This window comes from Coprinopsis cinerea (genome assembly GCF_000182895.1).
Source record: "Coprinopsis cinerea okayama7#130 chromosome 1 map unlocalized cont3.1, whole genome shotgun sequence".
In the NCBI taxonomy this organism is placed as follows: domain Eukaryota; kingdom Fungi; phylum Basidiomycota; class Agaricomycetes; order Agaricales; family Psathyrellaceae; genus Coprinopsis; species Coprinopsis cinerea.
Genome location: NW_003307544.1, coordinates 1,479,983 through 1,507,426, shown reverse-complemented (window position 1 = coordinate 1,507,426; position 27,444 = coordinate 1,479,983). Strand labels below are relative to the sequence as shown.

Sequence of the window (27,444 nt, the reverse complement as noted above, 5' to 3'; positions counted from 1 at the left end):
CTTCTTAGATCTTAGAAACTACGTACTTACATTAAGACACTAGTCTAAAGCACTAATGGACATTTGTCCGGCCCTGGGAAACTGGTCTAGCAAGTACTCATGGTTGTTAATAGCTCATGCGCTCCGTCAATGGCTGGTCAACTCTGGAGGATGAAAAAAAAACGTCATATTGCGGGCATAAGGCATGTTGGGCGGGACGACATGGACTGAGCAACTCATATTTTTCTGGCCAGGAGTAGGTGCGTCGTGGATGGGACGTAAAATAGCAGGAGAGTAACGAATGCACAAGAAAAGCCATGGTGTTAAAGAGATTACTTCTTCTTGGCAGCCTCCTCTTCCTCCCTCTGTTGATTATCTTTATGGTCAGGAAAGGATTGCTCGTCAAAGGTGATTTACTGACCTTGGCGGCGCGCACTTTGCGAGCACCCTCGTGTCGTTGCCAGGCCTGGGCATCTCGGAGTGTGCGGTAGGCCTTGAAGGCACGCTCTTCGTCGGTGATCTTGCGGGGTGCCTCTGGGGCAACACCAGTAGGGAGGGGGAGAGGAGCACGGGTAGTGGCGGCCTTGAGGTCGTCGCCCTATGCCAAAAAGTGAATTCCAATAAAGGTCTGCGTTCAAAGGATCACTTACAGTGGAATCGCCCTTCTTGGGCTTGCCGGCCTTGCGGGGGAAGATGATCAATCGAGACTTGTACTCCTGGAGTCTCTCGACGTTGATCTTTTTGCCCTCCTCGCTCAGGTTTCTCCTTCGGTGGTCAACAACAATGCCAACGGACTTGGCCTCCTTCCTTCCAATACCAGCCTCCTTCAATTCAGCAAGAGTGAAGCCACGACCTTCACGGATTTTTCGGTTGTATCGGACGGTTTGGGCACGAACGGCGGGGCGGAGAAGGGTGAGGGGGCGAACTCCAAGGGCAGCGGCCTTGGCCTTGCGGGCGTTTCGTCGGCGAAGTTTTCGTCCTGGCTGGTCGAACCAGGTGCGGACCCGGCGCTGCCAGTCCTTGCGGAAGTGGTTGCCGTGGAGGACTGTTTATCAAGTCAATTTCGTGCCAAGTGGGTGTTTCGAGCGGCCTCACCGTTGTTGTGCGCGAAACCCATGGCTTAGTCTGTTCCCAGAGCACGTTAGATGTCGATTCCGATGTTGTTGACGACGACCAATAGCGTACCTTGAGGATTCGAGGGTCGTCGACGCCGGTATTCTTCTTGATCGTCCAAATGCGTAGACGAATCGTGCGAATTCTGAGCTGTGGCTTGAAACTGTACAGTCCATCTGATTTGTCATCAACCCTCACGGAATTGTTTTCCTAACTGGTTAGTGATAACATTTCCCAGCATTATTTCCCTTGCTCTGCGCCTATTTATGAATCGATATCTGTCCATGTTCGACTCGTCCCATGTAGCTGGTGGTGAATGGTTCTAAACGTTCTTCGTCGCTCCTGTATGCGGTGGTGTCAAACTCCGAGACCCTAACCCCTGACTAGTCCTGCTGACTGCTCATTCTGACAACGCGAGATTTGAACGGACTGGAAGTGGCGGTTATTTTCATCCACAACACACGCACTCAGTGGCTGCCATTCTGCCTTCCAGGAAAGTATATCGAGGGCTGTTTCTGGCAACAACGAGAACCGTGTTCACCCAGCCAATGGCACAAGTTTTCGTAAACGTCCAGATTGAGAAGTCCACGGCTGTACGACTAGGTTGGCCGCGCGATTGGCTCGTAGGTCCTGCCACCACGTCCGGTTTCAACGCCCATGTTCTTCGCCTTTCGTGGGCGCCGTTATCTCGCAACAACCTGTCTACACACTGGGTCATCTGTTCCGCCAACGTAAACTCTTTACCACCTGTGCAATGATGGAGGATCACCAAGATCCAGTCTGAGTGAATCCCGTATGCACCCTGGGGCTTCACGCGCCTTCGAGATCCTGTCGGCGGAGGAGATCTCACTAAACTCCAACCTCTTTGCGATATTGAGTATGGTTTACCTAATTCGCCATCGACTGGCTGGCAGGGCGCTGCGCACAAACACCGTCTGGAAGGCTGGCTTCTCAATTTACGCACCGATCTGGTCACTGTTTTCCTCTTCAAGTTAACTGCCTTCTCAGCTTCTCAGGTTCACGGTTCTCACCGCTGCGCTCACACCCCTGCCCTCCTTTATCAGTGTACGTGATCATTGGAGTCTGGCGTGCACACTTAATCCCAATGCGGATACCCGTCAAATAATGCATGTTACTGACATTGCGAAGTAACAGTGACCTCACCTTTTCTGAAGGATCTTTCACAGTGATCTGTCAAATCGGCTCCTCGCGACCTTTTGGACACGATATTGGTCTGTTGCTCCTCCTCTTCCCTCGTTGCGTGCGGTCACTGTTTGCCCTAAATACCTCCGTGTCACCTGTGTCGCGTTATTCGGACGAAGCCTACCCCTTTGCGTTGAGTTGAACGCCAATTACGGCCCCAGATCATTTAGGTGATTGAAGTCCGCTTGCATTGAGGCTTCTTCTCAGAATTCTCTCATTAGGTTCACGATATTTGTTTATCGCCGGTCGCTTATAAAAAGGCGCGATTCGAAACGGAATCGCTCCCAGGTCCCTTTCCCTACATACCGCTCGCTACGTTCGAACTACTTCGCCCCAACCACTATGCATCTCAATCCACCTTTTCGCGCCGAACATATTGGATCGCTTCTTCGCCCTGATTCCCTGTTCGAAAAGCGCCAACAACTCGAGGACGGAAAGTGCACGCGAGAGGACGTTCGGGCAGTTGAAGATGACGCTATCAAACATGTGGTGAACCTCCAACGTGAGGTTGGAATTAAGACTATCACCGACGGTGAGCTACGAAGGTCGGTCGTGACTTCCCGAGTCGGACAGCGGAACGGAATGTGGGCAACTCAACTGTTGTTCTCCGCCTTCCAGGGAAATGTTCTTTGAGAACGTGTTCGACAAATTGGAGGGGATGACGTTCATCCCGAATCGTACGTATCCAACCTCCGACCCTGTTTGACGCGCCGGCTCACTGCTACAAGGACCGATTACCACCTTCAAGGTAATGATTCGGCGTGTTTTGTGACGAAGGTGGACACTGACTGGGACGAGTCTAGCCATATATTCCTCATCAGCGGCTCATGTACGCTGCTGGTATGCAGGAAGCCCCGAGCATCTTCTGTACGGTACGTAAATATCTCTTCAGGTTGCGTTATTGTTCCGAGATGCTCAAAGTTATGCCGGCAAACCCAGGGTAAAATCAAACGAACCAAGCCCTTCTATGTCGACGAGTTCAAATATATCAAGTCAATTGTGCCCCCAGAGGTTTGACCCTCTTCAAATTTGGCTAAGCTAGCGCTTGACCCTCCTTCTATAGGATGTCAGGAACGTTAAATTGACGATCTGCTCACCTTGTTGGTTCCACCAACGGCACGGGTCCGACATGACATATGACTTGTCTGTTTATAACAATGATGGTGAGCTTCATTGTTCAATAGGATTGGGGTGAAAGCGTCTTCTTAACTATGTCATCGCTTTAGACGAGTATTTCGACGATCTCGCAATGGCGTATCGCGCAGAAATTCAGGAGCTCTACGATCTTGGCTGCCGTGCGGTGTTTTGAAAGCCTCTGTTCTATGTGGTGCTAACTCTTTTACAAAACAGGTAACATCCAAATTGATGATCCCACTTTTTGCTATTTCTGCAACGAAGACATGATCATCGGTATGGAGAGCTCGGGAGTGGACCATGAGGCTTTGTTGGACACCTACATTCGCGCAATCAACCTATGTACCGAGGGAAGGCCCCGGGATCTCCGCATTGGTGTGCATATGTGTCGAGGCAATTTCAAGGTCGGAATTCATTTCTCTGACGCATGACAAGGCTATTCTGGTGTACTTACTGCTTATTCTTATTAGGGTGGCGTTCATTTCACCGAGGGGAGTTACGACAGAATTGCCTTGAAGGTTTTCAACACCCTCGACGTTGACGTGTTCTATGTATATCTATTTCCCGGACCTTCTATTTGGGCCGCATTCGAACTAACTTTGGATGGGACTCTAGTTGGAATATGACACAGAAAGGGCGGGTGATTTTACACCTCTTAAGCATTTCCCCTTGGACAAAGTCGCGGTTTTGGGTCTTGTTACCACCAAGAACCCGAAGGTTTGTAATCATCCTTGAGTCATGGAACACGGAGCGATCCTCACATCTTTCAGCTGGAATCGTTAGAAGACATCAAGGCTCGCGTCAACGAGGCCGTGGAGATAATGTCGCAGGGAAATCCCAAACGCAGCAAAGAAGTTGCCTTGAACCAGTGGGTGTCCTCTCGGTTGCCCGGGCTTGACGGGTGGTTATCAATCTGACGATTTTCTCTTTTATGAAGACTATGCATTAGCACGCAATGCGGCTTTGCTTCTGTATGGCAGGGAAATCCGTTGACGGAAGAGGTGCGTTCGAGGTTTGTAGGAGATCGTCGACCATATTCTCATATCGTTCATATAGGACGAGAAGAGGAAGCTATCGCTCCTCGTCAAGGCCGCCGAAGAGATCTGGGGTACAGCCTAGCGGGGGTGCCTGCATGTTTACATGAATCTAATCGGAATATTTTGGATATTTAGCACAGATTTAGTTCAACATTTTTTGTTGCCAATGGTTTGCGGTTCTATGTATCCGCTAGCTCGGTTCAATCTTCGATTTCTTTCCCCGTCGACCATAGTCGGTTCTATAGACAATGTTGGAGCTCGGAACAGAACCCTCGTTAAGCTCATCTTTAAAGGCTAGTAGCACGAGGGATTAGACTAGTAAGGCCTGGCTATAATCGATAGAAACTATCAACGGATGCGGGAGCTTGATTTAGTGTCGAAAACACTGTGGATGTAGCTATCCCTTTTGGTCTCGTGAACCAGACCTGATCCCATGTAGAAGATAATCTTTCTTGATCCTTCTGACATCTAATATTGGGGGTCTTGCATCCTGTTCAGATGGCACAAAAGGGAGAGGGTCCGCATCCAACCGACAGTAAGTGAGCACGCCTTGGAGAGCGTTTAGTTACACAAGGGTTTGCGGGCGCCCAGCTAGGTCTTCGCTTGATGAGTCGGGAAGCAAAAGACGATCCCATTGGGATCGGTTTAGATGGCGGCACGAAGCAAGATGCACGACGGGGGGTTCATATTGGTGCCACAAGTAAGAATCACGGAGTCAGCGTGTTGAAGGGAGGATCCACCGGAAGCGTACACTCGATTGATTAAAGAACAAGGTTACTCGACTGTGATAGAACCTTGAGATAATTACAGATTTGCACCGCTAACTGAGGACTTTTGCGAGGCAGAAAACTACGTTATAAAAGTTGCGCTGCGAGCTCGAGGAGGTCTCCATATCCATTTCTGCTTCTTGGATACATGTGAACTTTTGACAAGAATAATCACAATAGCCGTTAACGTTGAAGGACCTCCGTGCGCTGCACTACCAAGCCCATGAGTTCAATTGAGTTACCCGGTGGATCAATGGCTGATATCTCGTTCCATCATTTTCAGCGGGTGGTTGTTTCAAGGTTTGTGCAAGGTTTGTGTTGAAAGACTGGAGAGATTTTTGTGTGGGCCAAGAAACGCCAAGGAGTGTTAGATAAGTTGGTTCCCATGTCAAAGACATGGAGGCGCGTTGGAGGAATTGCCATGTCGAGTGTTATCCTCCATTCTGCATTCATTTTAATCATTCGCTCCTTATTCCCATTCTTTATCCATGTTCGCTCTTTCATGTATATTCTACACTCTTTTATCCTTTAGCGCCCTCGTCAGCGCCTTCAGCTTCACCCACACAACTCTCTCCGAGTGCGATGACTTTACTGTCGAATGGTCCGGTAAGAAGCTGATCCAGGTCACCAAACCGTATTCACTAAACCTTGGGGCGTCACAGGTGGTACCGGTCCATATCAGCTTCTCGTTGTCCCCGTATGCCATATATCGTTTCGAAGCGCTGGTTCACCACTAATTACTCTCTCTCAAGTCATTTGGAACACCAAGAAATATATCCATACCCCCGTCCGCGTATTCCAATGGCCGAGGCAGCTTCACCACCCGACTGGACTTTGCGAAGGACTCTGAGCTACTGCTGACGATGAGCGATGCCACAGGCTTTGGGGCTGGAGGCAGTACTCCCGTCCAAATTGTAGAGGAATCGCAAGGCGGCTCTTGCGATACCACAGATATAGGTGAGCCGCTCACTACCATAATGGCGCCCATATTGACACGTTTAGGCATCGACTTTCCCTTCCAGCTGAATTACGCGCTTCAGCAATGTCGGTATGTCGGCTTTCTGGCTCCTACCTACGCACTCGAACTAATGGAGGGCGCAGCGGGTTCATTTTTGAAGGATTTGAGACTGCTGCACAGCCCGTGACCATCTGGGTATGTCAATCACGTAGCTGACGCCTCCACGACGTGTTCACACTTTTTTCTAGATCGTCGTTCCTGGCGGGACTTCGACCACGGTGCAAGTCCCAATGGGCGCTTCAAGATATGAGTGGACCGCCAATGTGCCGGGTGGTACTTCTGTGATGTTTTTCATGACCGACGCGAGAGGAGGGCAAGGAGGAGCATCCGATGTCAGAACAGCGAGTCGATCTGACGACAGGTCCTGCCTTGACGACCAGGCTCTATCCTCGACGATGACATCTTCCACTGCTGCCAGTACTCCCACGTCGTCCACTGAGGACTCAAGGACGGCGTCCCCTACCACTGAGCCTTCAGAATCAGCGGCTGCCACGGCGGCTGCCTCAGTACCGATTAGTGCTATTGCAGGCACTGTCATTGGATCTTTGCTGTTCCTTGCTGTCATCGTCACCTTGGGTCTCTTTTTCCTGAAGAATTTCAAGAAGAAGCATGACAGAATGAAGGACGCAAAGCGCCGGTCAGGGGCCACTGCGTACAGTCAAGACCCCTATGGCAATTCGTATCGTCCACCGTCTTACGGTCCATCATCTACCAATCTGGTATCTGGTGAAAACCCATTTGCCGATTCGACGTCCAACATCCACTCAGCGTACGCCAACTACTCATCCTCCGACCCCTTCCAATCGAGACCTGCCTACCCACCGTCACCCGCACTGCCCACACCATCGTCCAGTGATCCATTCAACCCATCGGCCCCTCCCATTTTACCTCCCACACATATGAATGACGGCCGACCGACTTCTCCGACGGAAAGATCTCAGGGAACTAGTATGACCTCCGCACAGAGGAAAGCGGCAATGGCCGGCGAAACGTCCCACAAGCCTCAACGCTTCATTGTACACACAGATTTGGAGGATGCGCTCCCCCCACCCAGCGAAGATGAAGTTGTCGAGCTGCCGCCTATGTATACCGAACGTCGAGGACCATCCAACTTTACCGTCGCAAACACTACCCCCGAAGATCTACCCCCTCCACCTTCCGCTACCCACACATATTCGTTTTCTCAACCCAATCGTTCACAACCGTTTTCATAGCCAAGCTGGAATCGTTGGCTTTTTTATTGCTGTGGTCTGTCGCCCGCTGTACTTAAATACTACATACTTATTTTCCCTCTCGCATGCAAGAAGCTTGTGTGAGAATTCAGTTTGAACTGCCACCGATCTATCAATTCATCGGTAACCAGGTGCTCGGTTCGCTTGCTGTAGCTTGCTGTTTGCTGCGCTGGTCGCTCGACCCAAGCTCGACCAAACGATCCCTTGCCATCCGTCTCCCACCATACATGTTCGACTAATTTTCAGCGGTCAGCGCATTTCTCGATGCTGCCTCGCGTGCCCTCTTTACTTTTTGCGGTCTCTGTGATCTTACGGGGCGCTTATGGATTCGAGTTCGAGCACGACGACCCCACGGAATGCGGGGAATTCAGAGTTCGTTGGTCAGGTACGGAAAGACCCCGCACGCTAGGCCCCCGTCACTTTTGCTCACCACCTTCCTAGGAGGGTCTCCTCCCTTTAGGCTGCTAATCATACCAGTCAGTCTCTCAAAAGCTCAGTTACGAGGTGTATTAAGCGCTCTATATAGCCTGGGGGAACACTGCGCAACATCTCGATTCCCACTTCAGCGTATCTAGGCGATCAAGGAGAGTTTACAGTGGACGAACTCCCCTTTTCAGAAAACCAAGAGATCCTCTTCGCCATGTCCGACTCCACTGGCATTACCGCAGGAGGGATCACTAGGGCAATGAGAGTGGGCGCAGCCCAGGGCGGCGCCGAGTGTGACACTGTAGATCCAGGTAAGCAAACACCTTTACCTCATATTATATGTAGTGGCTAACATCGCACACCATTTGCCAGGGGCTGATTTCTTCTATTCACTGGATGGAGAACTCGCACAATGCTCGTGAGCCTTCCTTGCCATTGAATTCTCCGTAGACCCACTTATCGACCTGGTTGTGCAGTGACTACCCCTTCACGAATTACGGCCGAGCGGTACAACCAGTGACAATATTTGTGAGGCCCGCATTCCGCATTTGTTTCTCATGTTCTCTAAGTGTCTGTGTATAGGGCTTCGTTCCCGGAGGCCTGTCGTTTGCCGTGCAACCTCCTCCCGGCGATTCTTTCGATTGGAGGGCAACGATACCTGCAGGTACTCAGATTGCCTTCTTCATGACAGATGCAGAAGGTAGAAACGGTGGTACATCTGCCATCCAGACAGCGTCGTCGTCAAGCGATGCATCGTGCCTCCCGCTTAGCTCCGCTCCCGTTCCATCATCCACTCGTTCGGCCTCGGAGACTGGGACTCGTTCCTCAGCGACCCGTCAACCAACAGCGAGTGGAATCGGCGATTCCAGTGATAACCAGGATGAGGACAATGATGAAAAGAAGGACGGGCCCAACGTTGGAATCATTGTAGGTGCCGCTGCGGGTGGCTTCGTCTTCCTCGGAATCTTCGCGTTCCTTGCGGTGTTTTGCTTCAAACGGAACAAGTCTTCCCCTTCACCCCCTCAAGAAGGGAAGTCCTTCACAGACTACGGTACCGGAGGTTCTGTTCTGCCCGTGTCCCCTTCCAACACCTATCTTCTGCCCAGCACCCTTAACTCGTCCAGTGCAAACATTGCACCTTCACAAGCGGCAGCACCATACCCACAAAACACCTACTCCACGAATGGGTCGCATACACCGCTCATTAAGCATGCCAGTCCCAACCCGACGGTAAACTCATCGTTCCCTGCTCAGCAAGCTGAGTACAACCCTTACACAGCCGATGAAATGGGAGGCTATGGTGGATATGGATCCTCATCCGCGACCCAGGGCGGTCCGGGACAGTACAACGATAGTTCTGGCAACTTGTACGGTGGTAGCGCAGCGACGGGATACCCCCCACAACCTATGGCGACAGGTGTTGCTGCTGCTGGTGCCTACGGCTACGGACAGTACAGCGGGTACCAACAAGGCCACCAGCAGTACCAACATGGACAACAACCTTACCACCAGGACCATTGTGGTCAAACCTCCAATCCGTACCCTCCCGCCCAAGGTCACCATCGACAAGGCTCTCATCCGTATGCTCAGAGCCAGCACTCGTACCAGCACAACCAATACCACCAACATCCCCAGCATGGCTATAACCCGGCGAGTGCATCTTCTTATGCCCCCTCCCGCACCACGGGTACCCTGTACGCCACCAACGCAGACCCAGCACCTTCCAGCGTGTACAGTGCTTCGAGCCAGGGCACCCAACGACCGCAAGCTTCGGGCTCTGGGGAAAAGAGCGTCTCCCCACCGTCCGCGCCGTCGCAACGCCTGATAGTCCACCAGGACATTGAAGAGACTATGGACCTCCCCGACGAGCTTCCACCTCAATACTCGGAGAGTCGGGCTCCAATACCTGGGTTGCCTGGCTCTCAACCCACTGGTGATCGTAAACGATAATTGCTTTTCTTCGTCTTCCCATCAGATTTGAATGAACTCTTCTTCAGAATGTGCAGTGCATTATTTAACACTCTTTTCATAGACCACTCGTTGACTCGTGCTTGATTTTTCTTATACCCTCCCTATTTGGGATCGCGTGTATTACCCCGTGTATCATCTGCGTTTCGACGCATCCAGAAAGACCACACATACGATACCGTCTCTTCTGTGGTATGTGTTGCAGCCTACAGTAAATGGATGCATTGTATTCCCATAATAGCAGCACATACAAAGGAAAGGCAGTGAAAACGATTTGGATATATAAGAATTACATGGTTTCACGCTCAGAGCCGAGTAAGGATCTAGATAGAACAGAAAGCGACGGAGGAGATGGAGGACGGTAAATGTATCATATATTCATGACGGTGGCATACCGGCCTCATTGGGGGGTGCTGGATCAGGCACATTGTCAGCACTCAACGTTTGTCGCGCAAATGCGTCAATCAGAGCGTCTTGGTCTTTGCGGCGACGATGCCTCCGTCGCCTGTCGTCTTTGATAATACGCTCAATCCGACGGCGAGCTTTGACGTGCAGACGGGGATCCACAAGTGCCTGCTTGCATCTGTAGCACGCGAGCTCAATTGAAGCAAGCAGGCGGAGGGTTTCCGAGTTATTGGGTGCCTATTTTGTTTGTCAAGTCCGTTCCTTTAACTAGGAATAGAAGACGGCGCCTTACGTTCAACGACCAGGATACTACCCGTGAGCCATCCACCAGTCCAATGACAACAAAGTTCCCCCGTTTTTCTGCTTGAAGATCGGAGGTCTAATCCCATTCAATCGTTAGATTCAATAGAATCAATATGGCGAATGCATTACCTCGTCGAATTGGGTGATGATTTTCCCTGAGGACTGTGCGCGCACGACTGCACGATGGAGCATTAGGTACGTCAGCGCAGTAATCTCTTTCATGGCAGTAGGGACACCCACCGACACGAGATGAATGTCCGTTCACTTCCTGTGTCGCAATGCCCCTCCCGAGGTACATCCACGAGTCCTTCTCTGGCCGACGGATGTGGACTTTGACCATGACCTCGCGGAAAGAGTTGTCGCGGTGAGAGGCTGGTGGCGCTTTGGGTTAGGGCGTTAGTTGTGGTCGTCGCCAGGCTGCAAAGACGAGAATGCAAGGGACATACTAGGTGCCGCCAGAGCATCAATGAAAGTATTTCCACCCTCTTGCTTGATGGGTTCTGGTTGTGCGGCAGGGGCGACGCCTCCCATGTCGACATCCATTGACTCTGCCTGAGGAACACGGGGTATGTGTCAGTCACAGCGACATCGCAGGCCAAGCTCAACGGGGACCATATACCATTGTTCCTCACAAGTTCGACTGATCTAAGGTCCTGAAACTGTGGTGGTCGTCGAGTTCAAGTAGATCGTGAAAGTCGTTTAATGGCAAGAAGCAGCGAAGCGACTCGCTCACTTGCGCGAACCCAATTAGCTCTCACGTGATCTCCATTAACCCATGCTGCTACCCTACCCTAATCGCGTTCAAAGTCTTTGTTAAAACCAGTAAGACACCAAAGACTCAATGGCATTCACAGGACACCTTCTTTGACAGTTTGAAATGGTGGCATGGAGGTTGTGGCATGCTCACACTATGTACCAATTGCGTGTGGCTCTCTCTGGGGCATAAAAGGCAGCCAACACGCGTCCAACGTACACCAGGAACCACCCCAGCATTTCACGATGAGAGCACTCCAGCAATGGTCAAGCTATGGTCCCGAAGACCTCGCGTACTCTGACGACGTCGAATGTCAAGCAGAGGCAATGCGAGAGGAAGACGAAAGGGACAGAAAGAAGGTCGAAAAAGTACGTGCCGTTGTAAACCGAATGTAGGAAATGAAACACTAAGATAACCCGCAGGCAGAGGAAGATGACTCTGACTACTTTGAAAGCAGCCAGGCCACCGAATACGACTATAGCTCTTCACAAACATCGGGTTCTTCCCATGGCACCTTGACCCAGGAATCCTCCTGCAACTGGGACGATGGAACAGCATACAGTTCCAGCCAAGACCACATCCCAGACAATGGGAGGAAGCAGCTTAACCCTTGGAGCGCGAGCGTGGCGGACGAAGAATACGTCGATGACCTCCTAGAGGACACCGACGACGATGACGACGAATGACTCTTCCAAAGCAAATCTAGTTGAAAGTTGGTTATGATAGCGAGTAATACAATGGACTTCTGGGACACATTAGCCTCATAAATGTGACTCGTATGACGAATTCGGACTCACGAGACAAATCATCTCTGCTCTGAAGAGAGATAGTTGCCACCAACTAAGCAAAGGTTTCGGGGAGTGAACTGAACGTTCGTTATCGGTGTCCGTTTCGTCGGGAAAGTAGCTAACAAGTCCACGCTGAAAAAAAGTCATTTCACAAACTCCAAACCAGTAACAAAGGAAGATAACATACGTTTCAATGCTCTCTTCCTCTCTGTTCCCTGGCCGAGCTTTGTTTTCAGTGTCTCCATTTTCTGTAGGCTTGGCTCTCAGACCACCAGCACTCTTGACGTCCCAACACCTCACAGTCCAGTCAGCGCCACCACTGACCAGCAGTGACGACTCCGCACTAAAGGCCAACGAGTATATGGACGACGTATGGCCTGTCATCTTCTTGACGCGTTTACCCGAGCCAAGATCCCACAGGTTAATGGCGAGGTCTTCTCCAGCTGTCGCGAGATAACGACCATCCGGACTCAGCGTCAGACACGACACAGGTCCCTGATGTCCGACGAAGACACGAACGCTCGCGCCTCGTTGGACATCCCACAGACGAGCTGTCCAGTCACTGGACCCTGTAGCCAGATATAAAGAATTAGGATGGAACCCGACGCACTAGACAACAAATATGAGCTCGAAACAACGATGTGAAAAAAGAAACGGAGACGTACATCCACATCTCCCAAATGACCGGCGTATATTCGCAAGCACGCCGTTCTGTCTGTCGACCACAACCGCGCCGTGCGATCCCTGCTTCCGGTCGCAAAGTAAATTCCCATGGGACTCCATTTAACATCCCACACTGGGTTCTCGTGTCCTCGGAAGGCGACGACGTTTGTCAAGGTATCCATAGACCATAATCTGACTGTTGCATCGGCTGAGGAGGACAACAAATACTTCGGTGGAGCAGCGGAGCCGTTTACAGGGTCGAAATCTACGGAATAAACAGGCCCGCTGTGGCCTATTAGTTTCCGTGTAGTGCTTCCCTTCTTTTCCCTGATTTTCTGCAGAGATGCGGCTATAGACAGACAAGTCAGGCCACGAGATCGATCGAGAGAGGAATTCCCAAACCATCTTTGACAGAGCTTGAAGAAAAGTCACTTCTCAAACCTCTAAGCTTTTCGCCTTTGAGACTCCATAAACGGATATAGCTTTCTGCAAAGCCAGCTGCCATCAGAGAAGTGTCTTGGGAGAATGTCATGCATGGTGCGCTAGATTATAAGCGGTTAACCAAAACATTGAACAGCTAGCATACGAAGACGCGTACCCTTCGGTTACATCATGTAACGTGTATGCGCATACGCTCGGGAGAGCGCGTACTTTAAGTGAAGTCGCTTGAGGAGAGTTCAAGTCAACATTGCCGATTGCCGAAGGGTCCAGACGAATTCGTTTCCTAGCATCTCGGACGGCACTCACTTCCCTCTCGACATCGACGGATTTGAAGGTGGGTGGGTGGGGTAAAAGGTCTGCTTCTGTCGGCGCCACGAGTCCAGCAGGGGGGACCGGTCGAGTGTATTGTAAATCCATGTGCGCTGTGGGGTCCCCGCTGACCATTGCTTGCTCGCGAAGGACTCGTTCTGTCTCATTTCGCAGCTCTTCTGAAATCGGCGCAGGGCCTAGCTTCAGTTCGCCTTTACTGGCATTGAAGGCTTGAGGGTTTGCAGCAGTTTTTCCCCCGGCAGCTGAAGGGATGAGGGAAGAAAGGAGGCCAGTCGATTCCTCCCATGCATGCGGCGAGACAGAAGTAGGGTTTGAGGATGTTACTGGTTCGGGAGGTAAGCAAAGGGGGGATGGCTTGGTAAAACAGAGGAACTTACCGTCAAATTTGAGGTGGTTGTTGACTACTCGCATGACTGCTGCACGACCTCGTTTGCCCTGTTCTCCGGTGAATCCATCTCCAGAACCCATTGCCTCTCCGCCAAACCCCTCTGTTAACCACCCGACCAACAGACTAAAACCAGAACGGCTCATTCGGAGGACGTATTTCTCATTCCTGAAACGTTGGGCAAGCTCATCGGCTTGAACATGAGCAGGGAGGAGGAGGGTAGATAGGTGATGGATTGTCGCTGTATGTGATGTTGCCAGGGATGGGGAAAAAGTGTTAAAGAATCGGAGTGCTGGTAGGCAGGATTAGCGCTCTGGTGGTGTTAGTTGAAGGGACGGTCGCACCTGCTTCCTTGAATCCTTGCTGAATCAAATCCAGATAGAAATGGCAGAATATAGGAAAGAGAATTGGTCTGAACTCGGGCTGGTGGCCTCTGTGAGATGGTATTACATTGCAACAAAGCATGGGCGATACATACACGGTACATATCCAACGATCCATCGACCCATGCTTCGAGTTCTGCAAAGCCAATCTCCTTGTCCGTGGGGTCAAGCGCAAGTAGTTCTTCAGCTCCGACATCTTCAATACTGGCAATAAGGCTTTGAATGTTGACAGGGTTGCCCATAGTGCCCAACTCCTGCAGGACTGTCGATGATTCTTTGAGGGCATTCTCCCCGGGCCTCGAAGGCTTCTGGGCATAGACAGCTAGAGCCCGAACCAGTTCTTCCTGACCAAGTGTTTCATTCTTTGACTTTTCCTCTGGTGGGCGATCTTCAACCTCTTCGAGGAATGCTTTCTCTGCGGAAGTATGTCCTCTTGCTCGAAGGTAGTCCAAGATTACGCGTTCAGGTAATGATAAAGCTGGTGTTGGGTCCTGGGATGCATTTCCTGGCGAAGCAGCAGGTGGCGACTGCGACGACGCTGGTGTAGCCGCCGACATTCTGGTGAGACTTGTTGGATGTTAATGGTCGAGCTAAGCAGAGCTCTGAAGCTGGTTGCGTATGGCTTGGCAGACTCGTCTTCACGTGAGGGCCGTGTTCAAACAACGCGTCCCTCATATTGGTCCCAGGTCCTACACAAAGCCTCGAGGACTTGCACCTTTGCAGCGACCACCAACTATCGCCCGCCATCGACACCAGGGACAATGGCCAGCAGACAGGCAAACAAACAGGCCATTACCCTCAAGGGATCCTGCAAACTCGTCACCGAGTTCTTCAACTATGCAGTCAACACGTACGCTCGCCACCCTTTCGCGTAGTGAACCTCACGCCCATAGCTAGGCTTCAAGGATCCTTTTCCAACGAGAAGTATACCCTTCGGATGACTTTCATATGGTCAAGAAGTATGGTCAGACGGTGCTCGTAACCCAAGACTTGGCCCTGCAGAATTACCTCGAAAAGTCTGTAGTCTTGTTATTTCTCAAAGGCTTTCCGCCGTTGACACTGTTGCCACAGGATCTTAAAGCAAGTGGAGAGTATGTGCCACTCATACCTCGACGATACCATACAGTGCTCATCCACACCATAACAGAGTGGTTACTGACCGGTCAGATCACGCAACTCGTGCTCGCCATTATCTCGAAAGATTCCAGGACACCCCTGGAACGATGGGTATTCGATGTGAAATTGGTTGAGCCACCAGCTGGAAGCGCAGGAAAACCGTGAGTGTGGTATTCCATCCGTCGTGCCAACAGAGACCGAAACGGAGCGACAGCCAACCACCCAAACCTGAGGCGGAAATCCAATCAGAAATTCGTGCGATTTTGAAGCAAATCATCTCGATGGTTACATACCTACCAGTTATACAAGAGCCGACGGTGTTCAACATCCTTGCGTATACGTCAGAGTCGGCGGATGTGCCTGCAGGGGAGTGGGTGGACACGGACCCCCTTGCGATCGAGGCTGGCAAGAGCCAACAGGTGAAGATGCGAAGCTTTAGCACGGATATTCACCGCATTGAGGCGATGGTTGCTTATCGTTACGAGGAGTAGATCACAATGATGGTATTTTTGCAGCCCACTGGTTTGGATAACGGTACATAATAACGGTACATCAATTGTGAGGCCAGAATAGGCGAGAATACGGGGCCATCATGTTGTTCCAAGTGAAAACCCCTTGTTTTGGTTCGAGAATTGACCTGAAAAGTAGCTTGGCTGTCCGATTGTCATGGTACAATTGGTGACTTGTAAGTTGTGGCAACGGCTGATCCACCAATAAAGCGCCGCCTCCCAACTTGGGCCCTTCTCTCACCCACTCCGGTCAACGCTCCTCCCCCTTCCCCCACCCTCTTTTCTCTTTTTCGTTTTCTTTGCCACCGTCTGGCTACGTTCTTTTTTAATATTCTCTCGTTTAGCACTCCTGGCGGGTACTAGAGTCGTCCTACACCACATCTCAGGCATATCTACTCCTCCCACAATATGGCAGAAACTTGGTTTCAAAGAGAATTTCTTCAAGCTCGAAGGTTGACATTCAATGTCCTCTTCTATGGCCTCCATTTGGCTATCTTCGCCTATGGATGGTATAGTCAGGTACGTCTTAGGCAGCGAATACCGTGCTGGGCAACAACCCTGATAGTACCGCAACAGGCAACCAATCAACGGTTAGCTGGCCTCAATACTCTCCAGTGGTCCGTTTGGGTCTCTCGAGGAGCCGGTCTCGTTCTTGCACTCGATGGTGGCCTCATTCTCATCCCCATGCTCCGCAACATCATTCGAGTCGTTCGACCCAAGCTAACCTGGCTCTTCCCGGCCGACGAGAACATTTGGTTCCATCGACAAGTGGCATACTCCATGGCTTTCTGGTCCGTAGTGCACACGACTGCTCACTATGTCAACTTCATCAACGTCGAGCGCACCCGTATGTCACCTCCGATCATCCCCAAACACTGCCCTGCTCACCTTCATTGCCAGAAATTCGTAAACAAACCGCCCAAATGATCCACTACACCCAACCTGGTGGTATAACTGGCCACTTCATGCTCCTCATCATGGTCGTTATGTACACTACTGCCCACCAGAAGATTCGCAAACAATGTTTCGAAGCTTTCTGGTACACCCACCACCTCGCGTTCTTCTTCATGCTCGGCCTCTACACCCATGCAACCGGTTGCTTCGTGCGAGACTCTGTCCACCCCAACTTGACCTCGACGTTCCCCTTCTACTCGACAGAGAACTGCATTGGATACCTTAGCTGGAGGTTCATCATTTGGCCTGGTATCATCTATTTCGGAGAGCGGGTGTGGCGTGAAATCCGTGCTCGCCGTGCTACTCGCCTTTCCAAGGTCTTGGTTCACCCCAGTGGTAAGCAACTTTTTTTTTATGACAATAACCTTTTTTTTTTCTCACAGTACCCTGCAGGTGCTATGGAGCTCCGAATTGTCAAGCCCAGTTTCAAGTACACCGCCGGTCAGTGGCTCTTCCTTCAAGTCCCCGAGCTCTCCCGTTTCCAATGGCATCCTGTGCGTATCGCTTTCTGATTCACAGCATCATATTTTCTGATCATCTATTCCTGTAACTTGATAGTTCACCATCACGTCTGCCCCCGAGGACCCCTACGTCTCAGTTCACATTCGTCAGGTCGGTGATTTCACCAACGCTCTCGGTGAACGTCTCGGTGTAGGCCCAGCCGCCGTTGCCTCCATGACCAAGGCCGCTGTCAAGGGTGCCGAGAAGGATGGTCCCAGCCTTTCCCGTGGCGACTTCGTTGAGATTGACCCAGCGACCATGTCAATCACCCTACCCCAAGTCAGGATTGATGGTCCCTATGGCGCTCCCGCCGAAGACGTCTTCAACAATGAAGTTGCTGTCCTTGTCGGTGCTGGTATCGGTGTTACTCCTTTTGCCTCCATCTTGAAGCACATTTGGTACCGCCAAAAGAAAGGAAAGCTTGGTTCTCTCCGCCGAGTCGAATTCTTCTGGGTCTGTCGTGATGCCCCCTCCTTCGGTTGGTTCCAGTCTCTCCTTCAGGAAGTCGAAGCTGCCCAAGCGGATCGTAAGTTCCCCACCTCCTCCACCGTTGTCATCGTCCACTGATGTGTTGTTTGTTCACAGCCAACTTCTTGCGCATTAACATCTACCTCACCCAGAAGATTAATGAGGACATGTTGTGGAACATCGCTGTCAATGATGCCGGAGCTGATTACGATCCCTTGACATTGTTGCGATCTCGTACCATGTTCGGTCGTCCGGATTGGAACTCTATCTACAGTCGCATCAGGCAAGCTGTCGAGGGTGGTCAGTACATCCCCGGCGCTACCGCTCAGCTGAAGACCAAGGTTGGAGTGCGTACCCAGTCCGAGCCTTACTGTCTCGTTGATGATGGCTGACCTGTGGCATTTTAGACATACTTCTGCGGTCCCAGCGTTCTTGCCAAAGCCATCAAGGAAGCTACGATAAAAAATACCAACGCCAACGTGGAGTTTTCGTTCGCCAAGGTACGTATTCCCAGCCCTGTCTTGTCTCAAAGGCCTTACCCACTCTCGGCCAATAGGAACACTTCTGATTACACCTCTGGTTGCAAGCAACTGGAAGTTGGACTTTGTTATGTAGTAGTAATGCCTGAAGAGTTTGATACCCTCCTTGTATCGCCATCATGCTTGATTTATGTGGTGCATCTCCCTAATCATTTTAACGTGGATTCTGCAAGCTGTGCCTCGTCGCTGAGTTGTGATCCTTGTCATGGAAAAAGGTTACTTATTGGTACAACAGTACAAAGTCCATATAGAAAAGTGTCCGTATAGATGATATGCGCGCGAAGGATTCCACTATGACTACGACTAACAAATTTTACATTGCTTTGTCTAAAAGCGCGGCATGCTGTCCTTTCTCTTGTCGCTCGAAAGTTCTTCCATATGTGTGTTCCACAGCATCGTTCGCCGACGAGAAGAAGCTGGATCGTTATGAGAGCGCCTGTTTTGCTCCTTGGCGATCATTCGAATACTCTTCCTGACGTCCACCCTGTGATGCCTGGGTTCCAGCGCTCCCGAGGCGGGTGTGTCGGCGCCATCCACTGGCCGGTCGAGATCATGATTCGGGAACCAAGCCTCTAAATCTTTATACACGTCCTCCGTCCGTGGCCGCATCGCCAACAGTGATTCGCCTCGCTGCGGATGCTTGGTATGAGTCGTAGACGTCGAAGAAACACTGTCGTTGTCAGATGCCCCGTTGATATCTTCTGGTTCCGAGTCGAAGCTTCCGCGTGAGGTGTAAAGTGGACGATTGCTCTTCGACTTGAACGAAGGATGATGCCGGGAATGATAAGCGTCGCGGCTGAAAGCAAAGATGGATACATCAGGGACTGATTTCTGTGGTCGCAGTGGCCGAGGGGTCGAGGAGCCTGGCATCGAAGGTGTGGTCGTGGTTGCAGGTCTGCCGTGGTTCAACTGTTGAGGCGAGATGGGAAGGCGGCGGATGGTGCGGGAGCCGGAAGAGGAGATCGGGAGGTTGTGAACAGAAGCTTTGGCGGTTGGATTACCTTCCTCGTATAATTTAGAGGCCGAGGCGTCAAAGGTAGTATGTACCGTGTGTGATCTGTCGCGGCTGGATCCCCTTCGCTTTGAAGGGGAGGGCAAGACGGGGAGGGGTGCAGGGGACCGACCTAGGGGAGGAGACAAGGGGTTCGGGAGTGGCCTTGGGGGTGTCCGCGTGGAAGAAAGTCCTGGGTCGACCAGGGCACGGGGGCGAGAGGGTGAGCCCGCCTTCGAGGAAATCGATCCCATCGACGACACAGAAGCAAAACTCGTGCTAACGGCATGGCGTAAGGGTCGGGGTGAAGAAGCATACGGAGGCTGAGGAGGGTCCGGCAGAGGGGGCGGTGTGTACACGAACTTGGGTTTCGGTGGGGTATTCTGGGGTGCGGGTCCGATGTCGTCGTCAAGGTCGGGGTTGACGATGACAAGTCGACGCTTAGAAGTGCTCTTCCAAGGGGCTGCGTCAGAGGTACTTGTGGAAGCGCTAGAGTCTTCCGGCTTGGCTGTTCTCCGTGGGGTGTTCGGAGGGGTGATCCACACGACTGGAGGTCCAGCCCCATTGACGCTGGGTTTTCTTTGGGTTGATGTGGGTCCATACGCAGGAATTTTGAGGGGCTCCAGTGGGGGTTTGTGAGCCCTGGGCTTCTCTGTAGGTGGGCCATTAGCTTTGAATGTGGATTGGGTTACGGTCCGCTCGCGGACTACTGGAGGGACTAGCTCAGGATAGATCCGTGGCGGTCTCGAATTGTCGGCCAGATCGTCCCAATTGAACACCCAGGGAGATTGAATTTCCAGGTAAGGGTGCTTAAGCATCACAGAGGCATGTGGTCGGTCGGCGGGATCTCTGCCCGAGCTTGTGAGAAGAAGAACGAGGTGGACTTCGACACATTACTCACGGGCGAAAACATTGATTGTGGAAACTCTGTGCCAGATGACCCATCGGTATATCCTCAGGGATTGGGGGCGGTGACTTGTCCTCAGCAACCTGTGGTGCACAGGTCAGTGAATGGCGCCAACAGAGACGAGTCTCCCGTTACCTTCATCAACACAGGCCACCATTCGTGGCCGTACCATGGGCGTTTACCGGTCCACATTTCCACAGCCACGCAGCCCACACTCCAGATGTCAACCTTGACATCGTACCCTTTCTCTCCGGGTGACAGTATCTCTGGTGCCATCCAGAAACTGGTACCTTTCATTCCGGTGTGCGCTTTTGCACGATTAATTTCCCCTGCCTTCTTGGAGATACCAAAGTCTGATATCTTGCAAACCCCGGAATGGTCGACGAGGATGTTATCCGCCTTCAAGTCCTGAGAGACGATTCGGTTATTACAACTCTGTTAGACCGAAAAGAGGAACTGACTCTGTGAAGGATGCCTTTACCGTGGAGGTAGTCCAACCCTTGAAGAATTTGTCTAAGCCATGACTTGGTGACTTCCTCCCGCAGTCGACCATTTTTTACCAGGAGAGACCCGACTGTACCGCCTGGAACATATTCCAGGAAACTGTCCGCTCTCAGCAGGGATTCCATAGCAGCAGGTTACCACTTACATGCTCAAGTAGTCCTGGCTCTCTTCGAACCCGAGGTAAGAGACAATATTGGGATGATCCAAGTCCTTGAGGGTATCTCCCTCGAATTTGAGAGCTTTCATAACGTCTAGCTGCTGAGGCTTCATCTTGTCACTGGGGGTCTTTGGTAGCTCGACCTGCTTGACTGCCATGACCTCCCCTGTGGTTGCGTTGAGGGCAAGGTAAACCCGTCCATAGCTTCCTTTCCCAAGAAGCTCCCCTCTGATCCATTGGAACGTTGCTTATGGATCCGTGTCAGCTGTTGAATGTTCAGAGAAAAGAGTAAGACATACGCTTAACAAACGATCGCTGGTAGGGCAGGCGCTGGCCTGAAGATCTCCGAGGTTGGCGTTCGCGAGGTCTAGCTTGCCAGATACTATCATCGTCGTCCGAGTCCGAGTAGTCCGGGGCATTGTCAAGGGCAGAATTGTGAGGAGACGAAGATGGCTGGGGCAGTAGGCGACCAGGAAGATCTGGAACGGGTGGGACTGTCTCTCTGAAAGGGACAGCCCATGTCTGGAGGGTGCGCAGGGTGGACGCGGGCCTACTATCCATCCGTCGCAGATGGGAAGAACGGGGAAGGCGGTGGGCGACCCTGGGTGAGACAGAGTGTATAGGAAACTGGAGAGGGTGGATTAGGAGATGCTGGTTAGCCGGAGGGAATCACAGTGGACTGGAGATGGATCGCCAGAGAGCAAACGGAACCGCATGAAGCACAGTGCTTTAAATCCTTCTCCACCAATTATCGTCCATTACGGCGGTTCACCTGCCATCAGATGGCGAAATTGATCCCTTCTATTCTCTTTCCCTTTCCCGCTGACTTTCCCATCGCTGTTCGACACATGTCACAGCTACCCGACCACACAGCCGGTCACAGCGTCTCTTTCCCCCAGGCCTGACCATTCCCGTTCTTTATTCCTACCCAAAGGTGTCGGGAGACGGTGCCGCTGGCTGGAGATGAGGGTCTGAATCATGATGTGATGAAAGATGAAAGCAGGTATCCCATCACGCTATGTGTGCGCCGAAGAGGAAGATCCATTGGCAAATGTTGGAATGTTTGGGTCAAAGAATTTTGTGCGCTGTAAACCACGTATGTATTACACAGTGGATGCCAGGATCATAACGGTTGGATAAAGACTCGTTACTCTTTGTCCCGCCTCTTGCAGCCGTGGGACCTGCGTGGGACAGTTGAACCGCGGAGTTTTGCTTGAACATGTCACGTGACCGATTTTGCGCGACTCGAGGCATGGCCTGTGGTCGGACTGACTGCGAACAGTTTCGACGGCTACTACCGCGTTCTGGAATATCTCCCCCCACGCATGGCCTCCACTTTCTCGACTTTTGGCCCACAGAACGCAAGTGGAAGCCATGTATTGGGGTCTTCTGTTCGACAAGCGCCAGCGCCGAGGCCCGCGCCTGTCGATCTCAACGCCCTTCAAAATGCAAGCCGAGTCTTGGTGGATCAACTGGCAAAAGACGCCCAAGTCATACCGGACCTAGGGGAAACCCTGACTGGTGGTGAGCCTCTATCACTAACCCAGCATTGTTCGAACTCAACGTCGCCTAGGCGTTGGACAGGCTTCGGGAAATTACAGCATCTTCCCGGATGACATTCGCGTACCGTACCAGAAGCGCCGTTTCATTGGAATTCCAGACGGCTTGTTCCAGTTCTATGACAGTGCGTCATCCCACTGTCCTCCAAAATCAATGGCTCTAACAGGGACTAGGCGTCAATGTCACGACAAACATGGGTATCATGCCAGAGATCGAGCGAGTGTGGATTTCAATTGACCACAAGCTATTCCTGTGGGATTACAACGACGGGTAAGTGCCAAAGCATAGTTTTGTGAGTTCTTCTGCTCATAAACCACAGCCAAGAGATCGCATCTTTTGTGGACCAACCAGACGTGATCACCCATGTCGCGCTTGTGAAGCCCAAACCAGGACTATTCATTGACGATATCACTTCGCTGTTGGTGATATGCACACCCGTGTCTGTCTTGCTCATTGGCGTATCCCTGTCCACCGGTCCGCAGGGAGAGCGAGGGCCGAAGAACATCAACCTATATGCCACTGATTTCACTGTTCCTTGTGATGTGGAGATGACCTCCGTCGTTGGGACGCCGGAGGGCCGCATCTTTATGTGTGGGACTTCAGATGGGAATCTATACGAACTCCACTATCAAGGAAACGAATCCTGGTTCGCGAAGCGCGTTCAACTCATCAATCACTCCGTGGGCGGTGTCCAGAGTTTCCTTCCCAGATTTGCTTCAACTTCACCAGATGGTAGGACTCTGCCTTTGTTCCCATGCGCCTATTCCTTGTCTTTATTGAAATTCACAACCACAGAACGAATTGTCCAAGTGATATCCGACCCGGAGCGAAACTTGATTTACACTGTCACATCCCGAAGCTCCATCGCAATCTACAAGCCAAACGGCGACAAAGCTGTGCAGCACGTTCAAACATTGTCGAACTTGTGCAAGGCCGCGCAGGACAAAGCGCCAGGTTCCCCGGCCCTTACCCCGCAAAGTTTCGCGCTGGTCTCGTTACACGTCGTCTCGCCTTCCGAATCTCGTTCTGGCATACAACTCATCGGATTGACCGCCAATGGTATCCGACTCTTCTTTGGTCCTTCACAGTCCTACTACGGTTATTCATCTGGTACCGGATCGAGTAATCGCCCGCTGTCGCTCTTGCACGTTCGACTACCTCCGACAAACTTAATTCATCCCGATGAACAAGCTAGCGGGTATCGTCCACCCGTGGTGTATGGTGGAGCCCCAGTTGCTACCCAACCTACCTCCCGGCCTTATGTCGTCACGACACTGGACAGCTCCAGCTACCACAATGGTTTGACGATTGCAGCACAGCCGGGGGATACTGACGGAACGGATTATATCCTATGTCTTTCGCCGGACTTGACGCATATAAGCAACCTAGGGCAGCTGAATCTTCCCAATGCCCAGCCAATTGCGCAGCAATATGGTTCTAATGCCGCAGCTCCTTCTAATCGATTACCACTGGTCGAGTATGCCACCTTGCTGTCTATTCCAGGTCGCACTTGGGCTGTTGCCAGTGTAGCAGGGTCCTCTTCTCCCCCGCTCCCCACAGGAACGCCTTCATACTCGTCCATAAACGAGCTGGCAACGCAATTCAACGAGCCCTCGCATCAATTCATGTTGCTCACCAACGTTGGATTGACCTTCTTGATGAAGCGAAGGGCCGTGGACTACCTGAAAGCCGTCCTCGAGGAACTTCAATCAGAAGGGAATGTGCAACCAATTGTCGAATTCCGCGATAGGTGGGTCGCTTCCTGGCACGCGCGGTTTATTCCTGACCTCACTTGGCATGGTAGTTTTGGTCGCGACCAGACGTGTGCAATGCTATTGGCTCTGGCAAGCGGTAACACGTTCTTGGATGGAGTGGAAGGGCCATCGCCTGCTTCTGTCAGCAATGTTAGCCCCGAAATCGCTACAGTGGCAAAGCAAGCGTTCTACGACTTCGGAGAGAGGCCGATATGGGCGGAGAGGGCGATGTATGGGACTGGTCAGTGTTTTCCTAATTGTCCGTCGTAAGCTTTTGTCCTGAAGCGAACTTTTCTCAAAGCTGAAAACAAGGGGACCGCAATTTACAGTGGTCGCCGGGAAGGGCTGGCCATGTATTTTGCGCGATTGGTTCGTCCCTTCTGGAAGTCCAAATTGACCGTCTTGAGGTATGCTCCTACACCTGTTGGTTGGCATTTGTTCGATCTAAATCACAGTTTCGCAGTCCTCTGAACACGTGTGAATTGGCTGTCTCTGAGAAGCACCTTCTTCAAGCACAACATAACCTATATGCTTTGAAAGACTTCCTCGATAGAAATCCACACCTCTTCCAATCGGCGCCTAGCGAAAATGCCGCCGGTCGAGGGTCCATTTCCGACCAGGAAGCATGGAAGGTAACTCTAACTTCTACTCTTTGGCAAGGACTGTCTAACATACTTTTAGGCGGAGAACACGTCCGTATCAGAACTACAGTCTTTGCTCAGTAGGACTATCGAGGCGCTGTCCTTCGTTATGCTCCTCAATGATTATCGCTTGGGCGATTTGATTGCAAAGTGAGTTACAACGTTTATAGCCTATCGATCCAGTTGCCTGATTCCATTTATGCAGTTGTGATGCTGATACGAAGAAATTGATTGAAGCGTCGACCTTTGAAGACCTTGTTACGACCACCAATGGCATGACGATATCTCGTGCCCTTGTAAACGTCGTCATTGACCAACAAATTGGCCAGCAAATAAGTGTATGCTTCACCTGGTCCTCTTTGACACAATTCGACTAACCAATCCATCAGGTTGATACCATCAGCGAGGTGCTCCAGCACCGCTGTGGTTCGTTCTGTAGCACCGACGATGTAATGCTGTACAAGGTAAAGTACATCCTTTGGGGAAGGACCTTTGTTGTTGACGGGATGAGGTCAGGCCAAAGAAAACATCCGCAGGGCGGCTGAGACGAGAAATCCCAATGAACGCCAAAAATGCCTTGCCGAGGCTCTCCGGTACGGTTTTGTCGTGGCCCTTGCCTCCTGCATTTATTCACTGATGGCCACTTCAGGCTCTTCACCAAGGGTGCCCGAATAATGGAATTTGAAAAGCTGAGAGAGATTATTGGTGACTTCCAGCAGCTTAATTACGCCAAGGGTATGTTATTGGCCTCCCACTATAGCAGCTCAGAACGTGCTCACGGTTTATGAAGGCGCCGTCCTTTTACCTCTCGCCTGTGCCCAAGCTCAAGACCCTGATAACATCGGCCTGGCGTATTGGCACACCTCCCCGCCAGCAAACTCAACTGATCCTCGCTCAGAATTCATCAAACACAGGCTGCAGGCCTACGATCTCATTCTGGATTCTCTCTCGGTCTTCGAAGAGAAATGCAGTGATTCAAAGGCAGCAGGCGCTGTCCAAGCGTCGGAGACTCCAGAGGCCATTCGGAGTCATGCCTATGAGCTCGCCTTTTCGAGCGAGGATGAAATGTTCCATTCGACTCTCTATGACTGGTTGATTGGCCGACATCTGGCTGATGATCTATTGGAGGTTTGTACATCCCTTTCATCTTCAGTCGCCTGCCATTAATTTCTCTGTGCAGATGCGCCCACCGTACCTTGAAGCCCATCTCCGACGAGATCCACCAACCGTTGACAAGTACCAGCTACTTTGGCAATTCTATGTCAAGAATGGCCAGTATTTGCGGGCAGCCGAGGTTCTGGGTGCCTTGGCAGAGTCAACAGAGTGGGTTTTCCGCAAACAGCATCCACCGATCCACTCTAACGTGTACAACGCAGATTCGACTTGGAGCTCGCTTCCAGAGTGGAGTACTTGACCCTCGCAGTGGGCAATGCCAAATCCCATCCTATCTCTGCGGGTGGCCGCCACGAGACTGCGATCACGTTCTTGACGGACCTGGAAGAGAAACTCGATGTCGCTCAAGTTCAGCTGGAGATCTATCAAAAGCTGTCGCCTCACATTTACGATGCACCAGAAGTTGGCGCGGTAGTTGAAGAACTCAACAAGAGGCTTCTTACGTTGACAGAGGTAGGTTTCTCGACACTGCGCTAGTCGGTAGTAACAGTGCTCATCCTTCACATTTTAGCTCTATCACCAGTACGCTGTTGCGTTTGGCATGCCCAAACTCCGGCTTCTTTGTCTGTATGTGTCGGAACACTACGACGAGGCCGCTCTCAAGGAGGTCTGGAATCAAATTATCGAAGAATGTGAGTGAATCCCTTCCCCTATCGCAAGGAATCAACCTGACTGCGACCACAGGCTGTGCCTCCCCGGACTTGTCTACGCAGAAGGATGTAATTTTCAAAGAAGTAGCTGAACTCGGCCAGAGATATTACCCTTCGGAGTCCGCTTTCCCCTTGCGTAAGCCCGTGGTCCATTATTCCCGGACACTTGTTCTGACGGGATTCCGCAGGATATGTTTCCTATCTCCTTGTGAAGTTTAGGCTCGACAATAAGGGTGAAGTTCCTTCCGGTTGGTTCTGTCGGTTGCTGGTGCAATCCAAGGTGCCATTTGTCGAGATTTGGGAGATCCTTCACAACATGTATGAATCACAGGTGAGTCGTGGTTTAATTCCCGGGGTTTTGAAAGAAAAAAAAAAATGTTAATCCCCGACCAGGTACCCCCTTTCAACGACCAAGCCAATGTCCAGGCAATCTCCGAAGAAATTGCCATTCTTTTAACGGATTGGCTGAACGAGGTGTTACGGCCCCAGTCCTCGATCTCTCGAGCCGAGTTCCCTGCTGGGCGTGTGGATGCTGCTATCGATCAATACCTAGCCGAGCTGGAACCTACTCGTCTCGAGACCAAGGCGGCGTACGAAGATGTGAAGCGTCAGCTACGCCGCTACTGGTGATTGTTTCAGTTGTCTCTGGGCCATATTTTCCCATTATATATCCTTCGCTCTTCGACTTGCA

At 51.5% G+C, this 27,444-nt stretch overlaps 11 protein-coding genes across 11 annotated transcripts; 7 read left to right on the top strand and 4 right to left on the bottom strand.

The window, feature by feature from the left end:
• Positions 1-150: 150 nt before the first annotated feature.
• On the bottom strand, positions 151-1,193 carry CC1G_10533 (60S ribosomal protein L13). Its single transcript, XM_001828609.2, has 5 exons — positions 1,165-1,193; positions 1,075-1,104; positions 630-1,024; positions 401-577; positions 151-344 (listed from the first exon to the last, which is right to left on the bottom strand). Exons 2-5 carry the CDS (start codon positions 1,094-1,096, stop codon positions 312-314), a joined length of 627 nt encoding a protein of 208 aa, XP_001828661.1. The 5' UTR covers positions 1,097-1,104; positions 1,165-1,193; the 3' UTR covers positions 151-311.
• A 1,444-nt stretch (positions 1,194-2,637) lies between these two features.
• Positions 2,638-4,548, top strand: CC1G_10532 (hypothetical protein; the record flags this gene model as incomplete). Its single annotated transcript, XM_001828608.2, has 13 exons — positions 2,638-2,840; positions 2,914-2,972; positions 3,024-3,043; positions 3,099-3,167; positions 3,235-3,306; positions 3,359-3,458; positions 3,522-3,590; positions 3,646-3,833; positions 3,900-3,980; positions 4,045-4,146; positions 4,200-4,297; positions 4,379-4,430; positions 4,486-4,548. 13 exons carry the CDS (start codon positions 2,638-2,640, stop codon positions 4,546-4,548), a joined length of 1,176 nt encoding a protein of 391 aa, XP_001828660.2.
• A 1,121-nt stretch (positions 4,549-5,669) lies between these two features.
• On the top strand, positions 5,670-7,465 carry CC1G_10531 (hypothetical protein; the record flags this gene model as incomplete). The annotated part of the gene is made up of 6 exons (XM_001828607.2): positions 5,670-5,839; positions 5,896-5,930; positions 5,986-6,190; positions 6,236-6,281; positions 6,335-6,386; positions 6,440-7,465. Exons 1-6 carry the CDS (start codon positions 5,722-5,724, stop codon positions 7,463-7,465), a joined length of 1,482 nt encoding a protein of 493 aa, XP_001828659.1. The 5' UTR covers positions 5,670-5,721.
• A 658-nt stretch (positions 7,466-8,123) lies between these two features.
• CC1G_10530 (hypothetical protein) lies at positions 8,124-9,859 on the top strand (the record flags this gene model as incomplete). The annotated part of the gene is made up of 4 exons (XM_001828606.2): positions 8,124-8,220; positions 8,282-8,327; positions 8,386-8,437; positions 8,492-9,859. The coding sequence occupies 4 exons, from the start codon at positions 8,124-8,126 to the stop codon at positions 9,857-9,859; spliced, it is 1,563 nt and encodes a 520-aa protein (XP_001828658.2).
• Positions 9,572-11,284, bottom strand: CC1G_10529 (hypothetical protein). Its single transcript, XM_001828605.2, has 6 exons — positions 11,205-11,284; positions 11,032-11,137; positions 10,826-10,966; positions 10,715-10,761; positions 10,575-10,661; positions 9,572-10,519 (listed from the first exon to the last, which is right to left on the bottom strand). The coding sequence occupies exons 1-6, from the start codon at positions 11,205-11,207 to the stop codon at positions 10,256-10,258; spliced, it is 648 nt and encodes a 215-aa protein (XP_001828657.2). The 5' UTR covers positions 11,208-11,284; the 3' UTR covers positions 9,572-10,255.
• Positions 11,285-11,584: 300 nt separating this feature from the next.
• Positions 11,585-12,025, top strand: CC1G_10528 (hypothetical protein; the record flags this gene model as incomplete). Its single annotated transcript, XM_001828604.1, has 2 exons — positions 11,585-11,707; positions 11,762-12,025. 2 exons carry the CDS (start codon positions 11,585-11,587, stop codon positions 12,023-12,025), a joined length of 387 nt encoding a protein of 128 aa, XP_001828656.1.
• Positions 12,026-12,144: 119 nt separating this feature from the next.
• Positions 12,145-14,886, bottom strand: CC1G_10527 (TFIID and SAGA subunit; the record flags this gene model as incomplete). Its single annotated transcript, XM_001828603.2, has 8 exons — positions 12,145-12,259; positions 12,315-12,736; positions 12,793-13,139; positions 13,193-13,332; positions 13,389-13,884; positions 13,939-14,238; positions 14,291-14,369; positions 14,425-14,886. The coding sequence occupies 8 exons, from the start codon at positions 14,884-14,886 to the stop codon at positions 12,145-12,147; spliced, it is 2,361 nt and encodes a 786-aa protein (XP_001828655.2).
• Positions 14,887-15,090: 204 nt separating this feature from the next.
• On the top strand, positions 15,091-15,936 carry CC1G_10526 (mitotic spindle checkpoint protein MAD2; the record flags this gene model as incomplete). Its single annotated transcript, XM_001828602.2, has 5 exons — positions 15,091-15,171; positions 15,227-15,345; positions 15,401-15,420; positions 15,477-15,606; positions 15,660-15,936. The coding sequence occupies 5 exons, from the start codon at positions 15,091-15,093 to the stop codon at positions 15,934-15,936; spliced, it is 627 nt and encodes a 208-aa protein (XP_001828654.2).
• A 272-nt stretch (positions 15,937-16,208) lies between these two features.
• On the top strand, positions 16,209-18,559 carry CC1G_10525 (NADPH oxidase). The gene is made up of 8 exons (XM_001828601.2): positions 16,209-16,473; positions 16,531-16,801; positions 16,855-17,244; positions 17,302-17,402; positions 17,467-17,935; positions 17,995-18,224; positions 18,285-18,377; positions 18,434-18,559. The coding sequence occupies exons 1-8, from the start codon at positions 16,363-16,365 to the stop codon at positions 18,443-18,445; spliced, it is 1,677 nt and encodes a 558-aa protein (XP_001828653.1). The 5' UTR covers positions 16,209-16,362; the 3' UTR covers positions 18,446-18,559.
• Positions 18,560-18,743: 184 nt separating this feature from the next.
• On the bottom strand, positions 18,744-21,745 carry CC1G_10524 (STE/STE11 protein kinase; the record flags this gene model as incomplete). The annotated part of the gene is made up of 6 exons (XM_001828600.2): positions 21,275-21,745; positions 20,964-21,222; positions 20,776-20,917; positions 20,450-20,722; positions 20,309-20,397; positions 18,744-20,256 (listed from the first exon to the last, which is right to left on the bottom strand). The coding sequence occupies exons 1-6, from the start codon at positions 21,534-21,536 to the stop codon at positions 18,744-18,746; spliced, it is 2,538 nt and encodes an 845-aa protein (XP_001828652.2). The 5' UTR covers positions 21,537-21,745.
• A 223-nt stretch (positions 21,746-21,968) lies between these two features.
• Positions 21,969-27,383, top strand: CC1G_10523 (nucleoporin Nup157/170; the record flags this gene model as incomplete). The annotated part of the gene is made up of 21 exons (XM_001828599.2): positions 21,969-21,997; positions 22,258-22,499; positions 22,549-22,659; positions 22,709-22,805; positions 22,855-23,267; positions 23,331-24,285; positions 24,340-24,530; positions 24,619-24,658; positions 24,753-24,921; positions 24,971-25,080; positions 25,136-25,268; positions 25,320-25,394; positions 25,447-25,523; positions 25,580-25,665; positions 25,721-26,058; positions 26,111-26,253; positions 26,307-26,556; positions 26,627-26,735; positions 26,788-26,889; positions 26,942-27,084; positions 27,147-27,383. 21 exons carry the CDS (start codon positions 21,969-21,971, stop codon positions 27,381-27,383), a joined length of 4,050 nt encoding a protein of 1,349 aa, XP_001828651.2.
• Positions 27,384-27,444: the final 61 nt, after the last annotated feature.

Bases quoted from the DNA above. Each gene is read 5' to 3' on its own strand.
- CC1G_10533 (XM_001828609.2), bottom strand. From the start codon at position 1,096: ATGGGTTTCGCGCACAACAACG. The intron at 1,025-1,074 runs GTGAGGCCGCTC...CTTGATAAACAG, and splicing joins GGGTTTCGCGCACAACAACG to TCCTCCACGGCAACCACTTC. The intron at 345-400 runs GTCAGTAAATCA...GATAATCAACAG, and splicing joins GCAAAGTGCGCGCCGCCAAG to AGGGAGGAAGAGGAGGCTGC.
- CC1G_10529 (XM_001828605.2), bottom strand. The intron at 10,762-10,825 runs GTGGGTGTCCCT...TCCATCGTGCAG, and splicing joins CGGACATTCATCTCGTGTCG to TCGTGCGCGCACAGTCCTCA. The intron at 10,520-10,574 runs GTAAGGCGCCGT...CAAACAAAATAG, and splicing joins TAGTATCCTGGTCGTTGAAC to GCACCCAATAACTCGGAAAC.
- CC1G_10525 (XM_001828601.2), top strand. From the start codon at position 16,363: ATGGCAGAAACTTGGTTTCAAAGAGAATTTCTTCAAGCTCGAAGGTTG. The intron at 16,474-16,530 runs GTACGTCTTAGG...GTACCGCAACAG, and splicing joins CCTATGGATGGTATAGTCAG to GCAACCAATCAACGGTTAGC. The intron at 17,245-17,301 runs GTAAGCAACTTT...AGTACCCTGCAG, and splicing joins GGTCTTGGTTCACCCCAGTG to GTGCTATGGAGCTCCGAATT.